Here is an 18,628-nt window from a genome sequence, read left to right as displayed (position 1 = left end):
AGATTTCCAGTCTGAATCACAGGCTCAGAGAAAGTTGACTCCAGCAGGGACCTTAAGGATCAAGAAGTTCAAACCTCTTACTCTCCGGGAAACTGAGGATGAGGGGAGGACTCAGTTGGTCACTGGTGATGTCAGAATTGGCGCTCAGAATTCCCAGTGTCCAACCTGATATGACTGGCAAAAGCTCTCAACATCTTGGGTTTCAGAGGTGTCTGCTCCCCAACTTTGTAATGGTCCAGGAGGGTTGACGTTAGCTAGAAGGTGCCTAGAGCCCCAGGAAACCTATCAGGGACCAAGATGATCTGTTCCTCCCCCCACCCCCCTCTTTCTGTAGTGCCCCCTCGATTCGTGGTGCAGCCCAACAACCAGGATGGCATCTATGGCAAGGCTGGTGTGCTCAACTGCTCAGTGGATGGCTACCCCCCACCCAAGGTCATGTGGAAGCATGCCAAAGGTAAGTCCCTGGCCAGCCAGCATCTCTGACACAGCCGGGTGGGGAGGGGAGGATGCTAATGTGACTGAAGCCTAGTCCCTATGCAGGACTCCTGGTCCTAGGTTCTGAGCTCTCAGGGACCCCAGGCTATACCTGAACAGGAGGTCCTTCCCAGCCACCCCCAAGGGTCTATGGACGAGGAACAGCTGGGGTCAAGCTAGTTCTGAATTTCCTGTTGTCCCCATAGATTGACCTCTGCCGTCTTCTCTCCAGCTCTAGAACTCAATCCAGTCCACTTTCCCTATTCCTCCCCAAGTCTCCCCAGCCCACCCTGGGATCCCAGAGCCTCATCGACCCCTGCTCCTCACCTGTCAAACCTATTCTGGGATCTCGGTCCCTCTTGGAACCCGACTTCATCCCAAGGATGCGTTTGGTATCTGACAAAGTCCCACACCAACCTCTTATCCTTACTGTGTCCATGGCTGACTCTGGAGGAAGGGGAGGAGAGACTTGAAGCCCTACCCATCCCCAGCCTTGGAGGGTGGCTGGTCTCTTTCCCAGGCCTGACTGCCTAAGACCAGGCAAGTACCGCACGAGGGATCAGTCTTCCCTTTGCCGTTTGCCAAGTGGCCCAAAGATAACTCTTTCTTCCTCTCCAAGGAATTCAGCCCAAAGGAAGCTCAGTGCTAAGGCGGGCATCAAGCTGAGGCCCCCGAGCCCGTCTCATTCCTCAGATCTGGGGCAGGCTCACCCTCTGTGAGGGTCTTTCCTGTTTCCCAGGAAACAGGAACTGTGTGAGCTCCCAGCCCTTTGGGGATGCTTCAAAACGGCCCTAAATCAGCAAAAGAAAGGTGTCGGGGCTGTTCCTTGAGGCACTGTGATCCCCCCAGCTCACTCCCTGACCCGGCCACCGGCCCTCCTCTCTTCTGCCTCCTTGCAGGGAGCGGGAACCCCCAGCAATACCACCCAGTGCCCCTCACCGGCCGCATCCAGATCCTGCCCAACAGCTCGCTGCTGATCCGCCACGTCCTGGAAGAGGACATCGGCTACTACCTCTGCCAGGCCAGCAACGGCGTGGGCACCGACATCAGCAAGTCCATGTTCCTCACCGTGAAGAGTGAGTTTTGCCCCCGTGAGCCCCTCCTAGCACTCCCTGATCACAGGCCAAGGGCCCATGCCTGCACTCACCCTGCCTCCCCGCCTGGTCTCCATTGCTCCTTCTGGGAGAGGGAAGCAGGAAGGATTCCTAGGCAGAGGTGGGCTTAGGAACTCTGAGGAGGGATTCAAAATCACTCTTATCTGAGACAGTGGCCTCACTGTGAATGGCCCCAGCTCACTCTGCTCTTAACATGATAAACAGGTTAGGTTAAGTCACTAAGTCACGTCTGACTCTTTGTGACCCCATGGACTGTAGCCCACCAGGCTCCTCTGTCCATGGGATTTCCCAGGCAAGAATACTGAAGTGGGCTGCCATGCCCTTCTCCAGGGGATCTTCCCAACCCAGGGATCAAATTCGGGTCTCCTGCATTGCAGGCAGACTCTCTACTCACTCAGCCACTAGGGAAGCATTTCCTATACCAAAGTATCATGTGGCAGCCTATTTATTTTGCTCTGTAGGTTGGCAATTCCATCTGAATAGTCATGTCGAACAATCTTTTTTTTTTTCTGTTATTTAAATGCCTGCTTGTGTATAACCTATTAGTGGCTTAGAAAAGAAGAGAGCATATACACAGTATAGGAGAAAAGCCTGTGGGATCTGGGTTCTGATTCCAGGTCCACCTTTTGATCTTCCTGGCTTTGGGCAAGTGACTTAACATCTTTAAGCTCCTTTCCTCACCTGTGCTAGAGGTTCGTTCCCAGACCACTAGGCTCACAAAATCATTGTGCTTAACCCAGGAAATGATCATGGAAAAGGGAAGACAATTCAGAAAGGGCCAAAAAGCAATACAACTCACCTTAGCTCGGTGCCATACCTCTGGCTTCTAAATCCCCAGACCTAGAGTCAGAATCAATCGCCTTGAAGTCTGGAATAGCCTTGAGTTCTGTTAAGTTACCCACAGACATTCCTACTGGACAAACCTATCCCTTCATGCTGTTAGGGGTCTATACTTATGATTCATGGGGTCGCAAAGAGTCGGACACGACTGAGCGACTGAACTGAACTGACCTAAGAGTCATGTCAGGGCAGTGTCTGAAACAGACCACAGGCCACAGAGAAGAGCAGTTAAACCCTGAGTTTTAGCATCTGGCCAAGCCAGCTGTGAATCTGGGCATAATCACTGTGACCTCTCTGGGTTTTCTTGGGCTCTGTATCTCACGTTCCTGCTGTACAAAAATGAGAGTCACGAGAGCACCTTACCTGTTATATTTTGTATCAAAAGTAGGGCAGATGACGTGTGTAACGCAACCAGTATGGTACCTGGCACCCAGTAGGCCAACAGAGATTCAGCCACCAGTTTTGGTTTTAATGGGAGACCCTCCAGGGTACGTGTAGGAAAGGCTGATGAAAGCAGTGCCCAGTGTACGGTCTGCCCTGCATCTCCCTGGAGGCCCCGCCTTTAAGAGTCATAGTTTCTTTATCGCTTGCCAAACCCATGTTCAGCTCAGCACAAGACGGGGAAGCCCCGGCCATCGATCGATGCTCAGGGAGCTCCGGGCGCCGGAATCCCCGCCCTGGGGAGCTGCTTCCCTCACACTATCAAAAAGCACTTTGTCCTTAATAAAACCAGGCAATCAATCTACATCCCTCAGCCAGGGAGAGGAGAACACTGCTAATTCTGCCTGCGTGAGGTGAGAGGAATAGTAGGCACCTCGCGGAACTAGCCTGGCTCTTTGATCCTTATCTCCCCACTGTCAGCAGGAAAAAAAGAGCTCAAACTCTCAGCCTTTTCTTTTTTTTTTTGGTTTTTGCTCTTTTCCTCTAAGTTAAAGGATTGCACTGGGCAAGCGTGGCTGTATCTTTGGGCCCATGGTTCCTCTGTGTCAATGAGGCAGACGTGGGTGATGGGAGATGTGGTGATCAGGAGGTGGGAGATGTGTGGGGAGAAACAGTTCACATCAGGCTGTCTCTGATGTCCTGGGGTCCTGGGCAAGTCACCTCCCCCCACCCCCCAGACCTGCATTTTTCCGGGCCGTCCATCCTCACTTCACAGCCCAGGCAGGAGCTACAAAAGCGTGTTTTGTAAAAATCCAGGGCAGCCTCATGAGCACGTGCAGCAGCAGATCACACGCTCAGCCACCCACATTCACAGGAGTGTCCACCTCTGGCCCCTCTTCCAAGGGATGCCGGCAGCTCCGCACTCCTTGTCACTTGTGGGCAGAATCTGGCCCTTGATCCTCCCGCCCCCTAGCCTTGTCCTGTTTCAGCCGCTTTGTCACTTGGCTCCGCCTCCTTCCATAGTAAGGCGCACGCACGGGGCTCTCCCTAGGTCTGCGTCCGCCCTGACCCACAAACTCCTCCGGGTTTTTCCCTCTCACTGCGCCTCCCTCATCTGCCGCCCGTGACACAGTCTCTCTGCCCTGCTCATCCAGCCCTCTGCCCTCTCCTCCTCCAAACTCCCCACAGGCTGCTGTTCAGCTGCGCCCCCACGCCCTCTGCACACCTGGGGTCCCCCAAACCATCACCCACAGGTGCTGCCTCAGATGGCCCTTTCTTCACACCCTTTCTCCATCACAGTGCCTCCTTCTCTTTCCACTTCTGCTCTCCCCAGTGACCCGCCAGCCACTCTAAAGGCCCCTACACCACCCCAAAAGCCGGCAGGAGAGGGGGAAGCAGGGGCTGGGGCATTTGAGGTCCAAGGGCAGTCAGTGTGGAGGCTGAGTGTGGCCAGGGCCTCTGCTGGGGGTTGAAGGTCTGACTGCTTTTCAGTGGTGTCCTCAATCATTCACACAGCGCCCGGCTGCCAGAAGAGGCTCCTGTGACCATGGGGCACTGCCGGGGCGTGGGAGGGGGCAGGAAAGGGGCCAAGAGCTCCCAACCTTCTTTGGGAAATTCCGCTGTGCCTCCTGCTGCTTTTCTGTGGGCACATTGCTCCAGGCAACCCACGCTCAGCTCCTCCCGGAGAACATCCTTCCCCCCCGACCCCCACCTCCACCTCCTCTGCCCTCTTCCTCCTTCATTGTCCCTCAACCTCTCCCACCTCCCCACAGGACACAGGTAGATGGGGAAAAACCCCACAGGATCTGAGTGCGTGGGTCACACAAGGGATTGCCAGGGCAAAGCGCCTCCTGGTCATCCCTCAGTCCATCTCAGACAGCCCGCACCAATACTCCCCCACTCACCTGCAGGCTAGCTACGGAAAAACCTGCCATTTGCTAAGTCAATGGCACGGCTTTCCTTGATGCCTCTAACACTCTCAGGAAAATGTTGCCCCTATACGGCTCCACATTGTCAGACCTCACACTCGTGTGACCTGTCAGAGGGCAAACTGAACTTCATCCCTACATTAGCCAAGTAGAAGTAAGAAAGTAATATAGCTAAGGGACATACATCATAAAAAGCATTCACGGGTCAAACTGGACTTTTGTGGTTGGCCTCTGTTGGAAAGTGTCCTCACCATTGACCCTGATGGTTTCCGATGATAACAGAGGCTCTCTGGGCCCTCACTAAATAATCCATAAAACTCTGTGGATTAGAGCACAGACTTTAGAACCAGACAAACCGGGGTTCAAACTCCAACTCTGCCACTTGATGGTTGTGGGATCTTGGACAAGAAATGGTCTCTGTAAGCCCCAGATTCCTCCTCTGTAAGTTTGAAGCTATAATGCCATTTATTCATTGGTGAAATTCAAGTGAGACACGCACTTAGAACATTAAGACAGTACCTGGCGCAAAACTCACATCCAATAATCATTAGCAATCATTAGTTTTAGGTGCTGAAGATCTAGAGATGGATAAAATGGAGATGCTATCCTCAGGCAATTTAGAATCTTGAAGAGGACATAGACATATACCCAAAATAGCTATGGTACATGAAGTGATAGGAAAGTGTGAAAGTGTTAGTCACTCAGTCATGTCTGACTCTTTGTGACCCCCTTGGACTATAGTCCACCAGGTTCCTTTGTCCATGGAATTCTCAAGGCAAAGATTACTGTATTGGGTAGCCATTCCCTTCACCAGGTCTTCCCAACCAGGATCTAACCCGAGTCTCCAACATTGCAGGCAGATTCTTTACCATCTGAGCCACCAGGAAAGCCCATACGTGCCTTAAAAAGCTACAAACAAGGGGATACAAAGAGAATCAGGATCAATTTTAATTCAGGTAGCCATTAAGGGAATATTAAGAAAAGTTCCAAAAAAGGAGCAGTTGCTAAGTAGGACTTGAAGGATGAGAAGGATGCTGACAAGATCCAAAGGAAGCCAAGGTCTTTCCATTCCAGGATGAGGACAAAGTATTGCAAGAGTGTGGAAGGCAGACAAGTCCATGCATTCCAGGTGGAACTTAGGGTTTCTGGTGGAGAGTGAAGGGAGGATAGGCAGGGAGAATACACATGAGGTGCTTGTGGGTTTTGGAAGCAAAAGGTTTTCTTTCTATGCTGTGTTGACTCTTGATATCAGGCACCAAACCAGAGTTGCAGAAGCCCAGGGGTCTGGTGTAGGTTGGGATTCCAGAACTGGTTCTTGGAGAATTCCTTTCCTCAAGGCCCCAGATTTCTAAGAATTTGTTAGAGGAAGCAAAAGGCTTTCCTAGTCTCTGGATACGCTTGTTGGCAACCATCCAGGCCCAGCTGGTCCCCAGTCCTCCCTGACCCCCAGAATGTGGGTGCTGCTGAGGCCATGCGTACCTGAGCATACATCCCAGCCTCAGCACTGTCACAGCACAGCGCTTGACAGTTTACAAAGCCCATACCCAGCCTGTGATGTTGGCGCACAGTAGTCCTTCTCAGGAAAGGAAAGATCCCAGATCAAAGTGACTGAGTGATAAAATCCCAACTGAGACAGGTGCTTGCCTCTGTGGACTCATGTTTTGATAGAGACAGCACAGACCAAGAGATGGAAGACTGGTTGCTGATCCCGGCTCTGTGACTCACTGGCTCTGTATCCACGAGCCATCCTTTCCCTTCTCTGGGCGTCAGTTTCCTCATTTGTACAGTGACCCCTGCACTAGAATCTAGGGCATAGCTGATCCCAGGGTCCCCATCAGCTCAGACAGTCTGTGATTCTAGCTATGTGCATGGTCCTTTTAGGGCACCAGACCACCTCCCAGAACTTGGTTGAAAATAAATGTAATTAACAGATGAAAATACTGCATCCACGGGACTACCTTTTATCTCCCTGTTAAAATGTAAAATGAAACAAGAAAGATAATGACCAAAAGGAGGAGGAGGCAGTCCCCCTCCATCTGACAGTGGGGCAGAAGTAAAGCATCTTCAGAGAGAATGCTTCACCAAGAGGCAGGGACAAAGAAGGGCCGCTTAGTCTGAGGTGCAAGAGCCGGCTGTGTTCTGATGCCACTGCTGCATGGGGCTCAGTCGTCCCTTTGTGCCACAGGTTACCTGACTAGACAGGTTCTGTTACACCCCCAGACTCCCCTCCACTCTGTGAAGGCTCCAGTGATGGGCCCAAGGCAAAGCCCACGGCCGATTAAACCTATAAGGGCTCTTTGTTTGGTCTGGGTTTTGATTTGTTTGTTTAGCAAAATGTCAGACCAATTAAAGCCAGATCCAAGAGCCCTCCAGAGCTCGCAGGCAGCTGCAGAACCACAGAATTCAAGAGGGAGGAGAGGAGGAGCCAAGTGGGGAGAAGGGGGGAGTGGAGGGAGGGGGACCCACCCTGGTGGAAGGAAGTCCCGGGCCTGGGTAGACCAGGTCATCTACCAGCGGTTGACCATTGGTGCAGAGGCTGGGATGCCGAACCTTGGAAAGACAATTGTGTATCCAGTGACCTGAGATGTTCCTAATTTCACATTTGCTCAAAGGTAACTCCTTCTGTTGGGCAGAAGCAGCCCCTCCCTTGGACCTGGTGGCCAGGGCTCCTGGTCTAGAGCTTCTTCTGCCCTCCTCAGCCCCTACCCTTCCCACGGGGCAAGGAACCTATGACCAAAGGGCACGGCTGTCCAGAACCCACTCCTCCCTTTCTCGACCATGCTCCAGGCACCCAGGCTGGAGACGTCCCGTCACCAGGCCAGGCTCCCTCCTACGGCCCCCACGGAACCCTGGTCAGGAGGTCCCAGTCTGAGCACACCCACCCTACGCAGGACCCAGGGAGGCCAAAATGAGTAGCCGTAGCTTAGCAGACAGGAAGATCCTGACCAGGGAGACAAGAGTCCCGACTTCCCGTCCCCATGTGCCCCACTGCTTCCGGATAAACCGGGGTCAGTCCCTCTCTCTCCCTGAGGCTCAGATTGCTCCTCTGTTCAGAGAAGTCATGACCTTCCTCTCCCTTTGCCTCAGCCCCTGAGGCGTTAACAGAGCTCAACAAGTGAGTGATACTTGCTGTGCCAGTGAAGACCCAGTGGGGCGTGTGAGCACAGCTCCAGAACCTACCTTGCAGAAGCCCTTGGTGTTTCAGGGCAGCGGCCACCAACTTCTTTGGCCCCAGGGACCGCTTTCATGGAAGACAGTTTTTCCATGGACTGGGGTGGGGGGTGGTTTCAGAATGATTCGAGCATATTACATTTATTGTACACTTTATTTCCATCATTTTTACATCAGCTCCACCTCAGGTCAGCTGGTCTTAGATCCCAGGGGTTGACGCTCAGTCGTGTCCTACAACTCTTGCAGGCCCATGGACTGTAGCCCCGACTCCTTGCATTCCCTGCCCTTCGTCCCCACCAACCCTCAGGCTCCCGTCTGGGCCTCTCGGGTCTACAGAGACTTGAGACCTGCAAAGTCAAGATTCTGAGAAAACTTCCTCCTGCTCGTGTGATTCACGCCCAGGCCTGCCACTCCCACAGGCAGCAGGTGCCCACCCCAGGGCCAGGTGCTGTCCACAGAGCTGAGAGTGTGATAGGGGTGAGCTCCCCACAGGGCAAGGGCAGTAACGCCCACAACCTCCCACCTCAAGCAGCCCCTCCAGTTCCACGGGGACTGGCTGTGACTGTCCTCCTGGACTCAGCGTAGGGAATTTCTGTCACACACTGGAACCTTGTATTTGCTCCCTAGAGCCGCTGTAACAGAGTTCCACAAACCAGGTAGCTTAAAAGAACAGAATTATATTCTCCCACAGTTCTTGAAGGCTCGAAATTCCAGGTGCCAGTAGGGCTGTGCTGTCTCTGCAGGCTCTAAGGAAACCTGTTTTTCTTGCCTCTGCCGGTGGCTGCCAGCCATCCTTGGCATCGCTCCCTCAGATGGGAGTCTCTGCCTGCATCTCCCTGGGTGTCTTCATGCCAGCTTCCCTCTGTGTGTGTCTCCCCTCTCCTTCTTATAAGGACACCAGTCATAGTGGACTACGGGCCCTTCCTACTCCAGGAAGACATCTCTTTAAAAAATATCTATTTATGTGTATTTACTTGGCTGTGCGGGGTCTTAGCTGTGGCACACAGGGTCTTCCATCTTTGTTGTGGCACACGGGATCTTTAGTTGCAGCATGTGGGATCTAGTTCCCTGACCAGGGATCGAAGTCGGGGACCCCTGCAGTGTGGGAGCCTGGAGTCTGAGCCACTGGACCACCAGGGAAGTCCCAAGACATTACTAATAGCTGATATCTACAAAGATCCTATTTCCAAATAAGGCCATGTTCACAGGTACCAGAGTCTAGGACTCGAGATATCTTTGGGGGGAACATGAGTCAAACCACAACAATCCCCAGGCCCAGTGGTTTAGTGTTCACAGCTGCTTCCTAGAACTCTGGGAGCAGAAGTGCCCTCCTTTTCAGGATGCCACCACTGCCCTTGTCTGAATACACCCAGCCTCCTCACCAAAACTCTTTCTTGGTCGAGCGAGAGCTGACGAACCCAGCCTCCCCTGTGCATTAGCCCTAGAGCAGGGGTCAGCAAATGGCCAGTGGCCGTATCTGGCCAGCTGCCCCTTCTGCTGGAGCACAGCCGTGCCCATCCTTCACACCCTATTACCTGTGGCTGCTTTCAGAGCTACAGGCACTGAATTGAGTCACTGAAACACAGACCTGTGGCCTTCAAAGCTTAGCATATGTGTAAGTACTGTGGGTCTTTTGCAGGAAAGTTTAGGGTATTCACAACAATGACCCCAAAATACTACCTTCTGAGTAATTAAAGAAAGATGGGGCAATGTCTCCTTTTGCCTCTAAAAGGATTCTGATGTTCAGGCTCATTTCAGAGTGGAGTGTTTTCTCATCTCTAAGGTGGGGATAAAAGTACTACCCACCCCCTTGGGTTGGAGCTGGTGGATTTAATGAAATAATTCAAATAGAGCATTAACCAGGGTGCATAGCACATAATGAACAATCAATAAACATCAGCTATTTTCATTATTGCTGTCATTTTCCTGTTATTCTGGGAAGTGTAGAAGACCAAAGGTGAGGGAAAACCAGGTCTCACCCTCACATGAGAAAACTAGCCCCCACCTCCTGACCCCTGACCCTGTGCTTCTGCTTCTCAGCAAGCAGCCAAGAGAGGGACTGACTGATCCATTTTCTGGCTGGAGAAAGCGAGGCCTGGTGAGTTTGAAGGCCTTGGCCGGCCCACCAGGCAGCAGAAACAGGGCTGCAGTCCAAATGTCAAAGGCTCCACGGTTCTCCATGACCCGCACCCCACCCCCTTCAACACACACGCTGTTTGTCAGTTCTGTGCCCCATGCACACGGGCAGTGGATGGCTAGGGTCCCCCCGGCACCTCCCCACCAGCTCTTGGAGCCAAGGCTGATTGCTTCCATGCAATTTGAATTAATCTCATGCTTCAGGTGGAGCTTGGCTAATCAGGGGAGACAAGAAGCCGAAGTGGGTGCAATCAAATTAACAACGCTAGGCCCTGGCTCTTTAAGAAGGAGAAAACAAAGCAGGCACCAGAAGGCACCTCCCCCCACCCCAGCCAGCTCTTCCCTGGGGAAGCCTGACATGGCTGCCAGGGCTGAGCAGAGCTTCTCCCACCCTACCCCACCCTGGGCCGACCACCCCACGCGCCAACAATGCCCCTTTGTGGCAGCTTATCTCACACCGCCAAACAGCCTGTGGTTCTTGTCGGCATCTTGTTAACAAGGAGCAGAGACACAAGCCTTTGCGGGGAGGGGAGGAAGTGGGCTGAGTTGGGGGGAAGGAGGGGCCCACTCACCTCGAATGGGTGAATGGGTGCCTGTATTCCTTTCAGAAACAAAAGGAGATGCGAGCCTCCCAGCTGGGCAGCTCCCTTCTCCCCTGGGGAGGAGGGCCTGCAGAACTCTCTTGAGCCTTCAGGGCATGTGCTGTCCCCTGGAGAAGGAGTCCATCCAGAAAAGCATTTTAACATGTCAGAGAGTGCATCCTTTTTAGCAAAAAAAAAAAAAAAAAAAACTACGGGACTCCTGGAGAGATTTCAGTTAGACTCTCAGAAGGACTTCCTGAAACAGTCAAGTCAGGTCCTTGGGGTTGATGAAGAATACTGTGACTTTGCTGCTCTTCCAACCCTCCTGGCCTTGAGGTCGTCCTCCCTGAGGAGAGGAGGGACCAGAGGGGCATCCACTTGAATGGGGAGAGGAGAACCATCCAGCCCTGTGGTTCTTCCCTCAGACCTTGTGAGTAGCTCCTGAAGCCCCTCTCCCAGGCCATCCACCTGGAAAAACAGAGCAGCCTAACCCCTGGGTGTCCTGGCTCCCAGACCCATCTGCCTCACCCCCAGTTTGGCTGCACTTCTCTTCAGGGACACGGCGGTCTTTGCATGCTCCTTCTGCTCCCCCACCTCCTGCCCTTCTTCAACCAGCGTCACATCAGCGGTAAAATCACAGGTGCCCTGGATCCTGGCTTTGCTGCTCTCTAGCTGTGTGGCCTTGGGCGGTTTACTTCTCTAAGCCTCAGTTTGCCCATCTATAAGTGAAAGTGTTAGACGCTCAGCCGTGTCCAAACTCTGAGACCCCTGCCAGGCTCTTCTGTCCATGGAGTTCTCCAAGCAAGAATACTGAAGGGCATTGCCATTCCCTTCTCCAGGGGATCTTCCCAACTCAGTGATGGAATCGGGGTCTCCTGCATTGTGAGCAGATTCTTTACCATCTGAGTAAAGTGGGAGTAAAAACAGGGTTGTTGTTGTGAGGATTAAATGAGTTAATGCATTTGAAGGAATGCAGAATAGTGTCTAGCAAATAGTAAGCCCTCAATAACGTAAACTTCCAGGATTATCCTGTACTGGTGCCTCAAGCTTCTTTTTTTTTTTTTTAATCTTTAAATACATATTTATTTTATTTATTATTGGCTGCGCCGGGTCTTAGTTGTACCATGCGGGATCTAATTCCCTACCAGGGATCAAACTCAGGCCCCCTGCATTGGGAGTGTGGAGTCTTAGCCACTGGACCGCCAGGGAAGTCCCCCAAGCTTCCCTTTGAAGCGTAGCATTCCACACCCCTTCCCCATTTTATCAGGCTTCTCCCAACAGCTGGTGGCATTCACGTCCTTTTTCTTCCACATCCTCCTTCCCACACGCACTGCTCTTCTCCTCTGGGTATTGGGAACTGAATCTTCCCTCCCTGGTGATTTGGGGACTGTCAGAAACACCAGCTGAGCTCCAATCACCAGCGGAAGAGAGGGAGGGCCACAGAGACAGAGAAGGCCAACTCATCGCCTCCCTGACTCCTGCCCCCAGGCCCGGCCAGCCCTGGACTGGCCCCCTGGCCCCGCCCTCCTCCAGTTCTCAGCTTCCAGCTCTCCCTTTGGAATTCCTCCATGCCATGCCACTCCCACCCAGCTTCCCACTTCTGGGACAAAGCCCACGATGGGAGAACAGCCCACCAGGGCAGCAGGAGAGAAGTCTGGATCAAACCAGAGGAAGGGATGCTGGTGAGCTGTTGGGACTTGGGGCGTCTTCTTGGCACTCCTCAGCTGTGTGACTATTTAGACAAACCACGTCACCTCTCTGAGCTTCCATTGCCTCACTGGTACTCTTGGTGCTAAAATCCCCCAGGCCACCTTCTTGCTCTTAAACTGCAAAGATCAGCCCAACCCAGCTTATGCATGGGACCCCAGAGAAGGGGGAAGCTGGAGGGGCCAAGGAGAGTCCAAGTAGGTGCAGAGTTTATAATCCTCAAAGCAGGGTCCAGGGGCCCTAGGACTCCATCCCCAAGCCTGAGGGGCTGGTCAGAAAGTCTGTGGATGCTGGGGGTGAGAGGAAGCAGAGCTGTCTCCTGGTGTTTTAAAAATCTATCAGCCTCTCACATCAAATTAAAATGTAAATAGCAGCTGGTCTGGGCAGGACCTGGGGGTGACAGGAGCCGGCCTGCGAGTAATTTCACAGACGAGAAGCGGTTCCATCGGATTCTGACAACTGTCTTGTTTCTGAAATTGATTTCCTCTCCCCTCGCCTTGCTGCCCCAGGAGGGCCCTGGAGCGCGGGGAGGGGGTTGAGTCCGCTGCGGTAGGGCGGGGCAGCCAGTGCCTTTCTCCTCGCTGTGGCTCCTGCCAGTAAAGCCCCATCAGGCCCGGGAGGAGGAAATTTGGGAGTTCTGCAAGGCTCTAAGGCCACAGGAGAGGCGCCCAGGGCCTGGGATCCTGCATCCTTCCCACGTATACATGCTAGGTCCTAAGCAGGTGCTTGTACCCCAGAGAGTCTCACAATCAGAGATGAGGACACGGCAGTATGACATGCACCGTGCCAGGAACGCTTGATGCCCATAGGAGGGGTATCTGCAGTGACATGGGTGTCAGGGGAGGGCCTTGGGAGTCATCAGGAAGCCCCTTTGGGTTCTACCAGGGTTTGCCCCAATCTGGCCCAGTGCTGGAGGTTGGCACCAAGGTTGTAAAGTTCTAATCAGACTGGCCCAGCTCCCCCCAGGACCTCCCACAGGACCCCAGGGAAGAACCCACCCTCCCTACCTAAAGCGGTTGTGTGTTCAGGGGCAGCTCACCCACTTGGGTCTCCCTGATGCCCTCAAGCCTGGCCTCTCCCTGTTGCCCAGTCCCCAGAGAATCTCCCACCACACCCTTCTTTGTAAAAAGAAATTAAGTTTCCTTGGCTGTTAATTGAATCACACTGCAGGAAAGCAGAGAAGTTGTATCTCATTAAAGCCTCCTGGGTCCTGCTGGGGCTCTGTGTTGCCTCTGTGGCTGCTATTAGCGCTTGTCATGTAGAACTCAGCCCTGTGTGTGTGCAGCACCCCCCACCCTCCTGCCCATCTCTCGCGTGGACAGTGAGGCTGGTAAGTCTTACTTCTCACGGTCATTGGTGGTAGTGGTGGCTAGTGAGCCATGAGCCAAGAGGCCAGAGCATCCGTCAGATAGCCTGCTCCATCAGGGGTACTGTGGGCATAGGGAGGCCGTGGTACTTGGTCAAGAAATACATTGGGACCCAGGCTTTGGAGCTGGGGAACAATAACAGTACCTACCCCAGATGACTTAATTCATGTAAAGTACTAGAATACTGCCAGCACGCAGTACAAGGACATTCTCAGTAAAAGGCAGCCGTAAAAATGTGTGTGTGTGTGTGTGTGTGTGTGTGTAGAGGGAGGGTACGCTTTTGTAATGCAGGGCTGTGGGTAGATATGTGTTAGGCAATTACATCAGGCTGTTGACATGCAACTGAAAACTACATCAGGTTACACGTGTGTCACACAACCTGTGAGTTTGCAGTAAAAGCATCGAGTGCAGGCTGTGAGGGTGACTGTGTTTGTGACGGTCCATTGGGGGCGTGTTTTTGACATTGTCTGTGTGCAATGCACACATTGCATATATGTGCCCCTCCAGGTGGCTACACCTGAACATCTCTCTCAGGACTTCTCTGGGTCTGCCTTCCACCCAGAAAGCGCTCTGGGGCACAGCCGGGTCTCAGTGCAGTGAGGGTTCAATTGTGTTTACCAGTGCGATTCAGTGGAGCAGAGAGACCTTCTGATCCAGAGCAAGAAGCAAGGGGGAGACCAGGGGACTGGAGAGCAGATGGGGCGGGGCAACTGTCGCCCTGGGCTCCGCTCTGTTAGGGGGCTGCCTCATTAAGTGCAGCAGCCACAAAGGCGGAGGCCCCCAATGTGTGACTCAGGAGGGCATCCAGGACCTGGGAGACCTGGACAGGGCCTGGGAGGAGGGGCGCAGCAGCAGAGTCCTGTCTGTGGTTGACAGGCAGGAAAGAGGAGGCAAGTCCCCTGTTTCTTGCCCAGGACGAGGGGCTGCAGACCCCTATAAGCAAGAAGAGCTTGCCCAGTGAGCCAGACTGCCCACCACCTTTCATCTCTCCTGAAACCTGGACATCCACGGAGGCCCAAAGCATGAGCATCTCTCCAGGTCTCACTGGAATCTTCTCTGTGCTGCCTAGGCGGTCTAGTGTGGGGAGCCGACTGCCTCTGCTGCAGCCCTTTCCCTAAACAGCAAACACCCCTGGAAAACTGCTTCTTGGGCCAAACAAGAAGCCTGCCTTCTCCCTTTGTAAAGAGCTGCTGTTTTCGGCCTCCCTTCAAACTGCATGAAGTCAGTCTTCCTGATCACACTCCAGCTTGTCAATGTCCTCCGTCAAGTAGAGAGCCCAGAACAAGACATGATGCTTCACAAGTGATCTGGAGCTTGCCATTCTATGTTCTGAAGACCTGAGCACTAGTTTTCATGGCATCAGCTCACCTTCCACCATTAGTAACAGAGCTTCATGTGTTAAGAATCATCTCTTCCCTAATATCTCTAATAGTGGAGATTGAAAGTGAAAGTTGTTCAGTCATGTCTGACTCTTTGTGACCCCATGGACTACACAGTCCATGGAATCCTCCAGGCCAGAATACTGGAGTGGGTAGCCTTTCCCGTCTCCAGGCGATCTTCCCAACCCGGGGATTGAACCCAGGTCTCCCACATTGCAGGTAAGTTATTTACCATCTGAGCCACAAGGGAAGCCTAAGAATACTGGAGTGGGTTCAGTTCAGTTCAGTCGCTCAATTGTGTCTGACTCTTTGCAACCCCATGAATCTCAGCATGCCAGGCCTTCTTGTCCATCACCAACTCCCGGAGTTCACTCAGACTCACGTCCATAGAGTCAGTGATGCCATCCAGCCATCTCATCCTCGGTCGTCCCCTTCTCCTCCTGCTCCCAATCCCTCCCAGCATCAGAGTCTTTTCCAATGAGTCAACTCTTCACATGAGGTGGCCAAAGTATTGGAGTTTCAGCTTTAGCATCATTCCTTCCAAAGAAATCCCAGGGCTGATCTCCTTCAGAATGGACTGGTTGGATCTCCTTGCAGTCCAAGGGACTCTCAAGAGTCTTCTCCAACACCACAGTTCAAAAGCATCAATTCTTTGGCACTCAGCTTTCTTCAAAGTCCAACTCTCACATCCATACATGACCACTGGAAAAACCATAGCCTTGACTAGATGAACCTTTGTTGGAAAAGTAATGTCTCTGCTTTTCAATATGCTATCTAGGTTGGTCATAACTTTTCTTCCAAGGAGTAAGGGTCTTAATTTCATGGCTGCAGTCACCATCTGCAGTGATTTTGGAGCCCCCAAAAATAAAGTCTGACACTGTTTCCACTGTTTCCCCATCTATTTCCCATGAAGTGATGGGACCAAATGCCATGATCTTCGTTTTCTGAATGTTGAGCTTTAAGCCAACTTTTTCACTCTCCACTTTCACTTTCATCAAGAGGCTTTTTAGTTCCTCTTCACTTTCTGCCATAAGGGTGGTGTCATCTGCATATCTGAGGTTATTGATATTTCTCCTGGCAATCTTGATTCCAGCTGGTGCTTCTTCTAGTCCAGCGTTTCTCATAATGTACTCTGCATAGAAGTTAAATAAGCAGGGTGACAATATACAGCCTTGACGTACTCCTTTCCCTGTTTGGAACCAGTCTGTTGTTCCATGTCCAGCTCTAACTGTTGCTTCCTGACCTGCATACAGGTTTCTCAAGAGGCAGGTCAGATGGTCTGGTATTCCCATCTCTTTCAGAATTTTCCACAGTTTATTGTGATCCACACAGTCAAAGGCTTTGGCATAGTCAATAAAGCAGAAATAGATGTTTTTCTGGAACTCTCTTGCTTTTTCCATGATCCAGAGGTTGTTGGCAATTTGATCTCTGGTTCCTCTGCCTTTTCTAAAACCAGCTTGAACATCTGGAAGTTCACAGTTCATGTATCGCTGAAGCCTGGCTTGGAGAATTTTGAGCATTACTTTACTAGCATGTGAGATGAGTGCAATTGTGCAGTAGTTTGAGCATTCTTTGGCATTGCCTTTCTTTGTGATTGGAATGAAAACTGACCTTTTCCAGTCCTGTGGCTACTGCTGAGTTTTCCAAATTTTCTGGCATATTGCGTGCAGCACTTTCACAGCATCATCTTTCAGGATTTGAAACAGCTCAACTGGAATTCCATCACCTCCACTAGCTTTGTTGTGATGCTTTCTAAGGCCCACTTGACTTCACATTCCCAGATGTCTGGCTCTAGGTGGTTATCTGAACCATCTAAACCATCGTGGTTATCTGCGTCATGAAGACCTTTTTTGTACAGTTCTTCCATGTATTCTTGCCACCTCTTCTTAATATCTTCTGCTTCTGTTAGGTCCATACCATTTCTGTCCTTTATCGAGCCCATCTTTGCATGAAATATTCCCTTGGTATCTCTAATTTTCTTGAAGAGACCTCTAGTCTTTCCCATTCTATTGTTTTCCTCTGTTTCTTTGCACTGATTGCTGAGGAAGGCTTTCTTATCTCTCCTTGCTATTCTTTGGAACTCTGCATTCAGATGGGTATACCTTTCCTTTTCTCCTTTGCCTTTAGCTCAGTTTCTTCATTTGTAAAAGGAAGGGTCTGTGTAGATCATCTGTGTACTTAGTCACTCAGTTGTGCCCAACTCTGCGACCCCAGGGACTGTAGCCCACCAGGCTCCTCTGTGCATGGGAATTCTCTAGCCAAGACTACTGGAGTGGGTTGCCATTCCCTTCTCAAGGGGATCACCCAACCCAGGGATCGAATCCACATCTCCCACATTGCAGGGTCGTTCTTTACCATCTGAGCCACCAGGGAAGCCCATGGATCATCTATACCCATGCCCTTCAGTAGAAACAAAATGCAAGCTGGCTATATAATTTAAAATCTTCTAGTTGTCACATGTTCAAAAAATAAAAAGAAACAGGTGAGATTCACTGTGATTGTATATTTTATGTAACCCAGTATATCTAAAATATTAACGTGTGATCAACATAAAATTATTAAGGAGCTGTTTTACATTCTTTTTCTTTTCTTCCTGTGTTTTTGAAATCCAGGATACACTTTACATCACAGCACAACCTACTTTGGACCGGCCATGTTTCTAATGGCCAAGAGCCCTGTGGCTAGTGGCTGCTATAGTGACTGCTATCTGGGTTCTGCAATTCTAAGACTTTGTGATTCTGTAAAATAGCTGGCAAGTGACATCTTAAGGTGTGCATGTATTTATCTGATGCCTTTCTCAGAACAGGAGAGGGACATGAGACCCTTAGGGTGGGAACAGTATCCAGGTTTCTTGAGGAGTTGCTACATGGCAAGCACTTCATATATACAAACCCTGATTGATTGCCCCCATAACAGCTCTGCGGGATTAACACCCTTGTCTCCACATCACAGATGGTGAGTCTGAGGCTTGGAGAAGTCAAGTTGCCTGTGTTAAAGACCTCATAGCTGGGTAGAAATGCATCCACTTGGCCCCTGAGCTCTTCAAGCTGGGGGAGTCCACAGAAACAGTCTCTTCTTCTTGACAGACGGGCTCCCCTGAACCTGCCCTGAGCTGTGGGGCTCTGAGAACACTGGGGCTGTTGTGTGCTGCTCTTTGCCATAACAATGGTGAAGAGAGCCCACCCCTGACCGCAGGTGCCGTTAATGCTCAGGGCTGAAGGACCAGTTAGGCTCTTGAGGTCTTGTTGTCTCTGATTGTCTCTGTGTCTGTCTCTTAACAAGCCTGCATGGGAAGACTCTGTGAGGCAGGACTGGCATGTATGGACGCACAGGCTGTGCACTGCTCAAAGGTGCATAGCCTAAGGGACAGGTAGAGTCTGGAACCCAGTTCCTACTCTGCTGGCCAAGCTGTGGCTCCTGGCACCATGGGGCAACCAGCCAGAGGAATGCCTTTGTAATTCACATACAGGCCCTGGACAGGCGGGTGCAGCCCCACCTGGAGAGCAACACACACACACACACGCACACACACAGACACACACACAGACA

The 18,628-nt window shown here is 51.7% G+C and overlaps 1 protein-coding gene across 1 annotated transcript in view; it reads left to right on the top strand.

The window, feature by feature from the left end:
* DSCAML1 (DS cell adhesion molecule like 1) overlaps positions 1 to 18,628 on the top strand; it is a 361,994-nt gene that overhangs the window by 289,207 nt on the left and 54,159 nt on the right. The window contains exons 10-11 of the mRNA XM_069553443.1: positions 335 to 454; positions 1,374 to 1,550. Of these exons, the coding sequence (XP_069409544.1) occupies positions 335 to 454; positions 1,374 to 1,550 (297 nt within the window). The remainder of the gene's footprint in view (positions 1 to 334; positions 455 to 1,373; positions 1,551 to 18,628) is intronic.

Source organism: Ovis canadensis, chromosome 15, assembly GCF_042477335.2.
Source record: "Ovis canadensis isolate MfBH-ARS-UI-01 breed Bighorn chromosome 15, ARS-UI_OviCan_v2, whole genome shotgun sequence".
NCBI lineage: Eukaryota > Metazoa > Chordata > Mammalia > Artiodactyla > Bovidae > Ovis > Ovis canadensis.
This window is presented reverse-complemented; position numbering and strand designations above follow the sequence as displayed.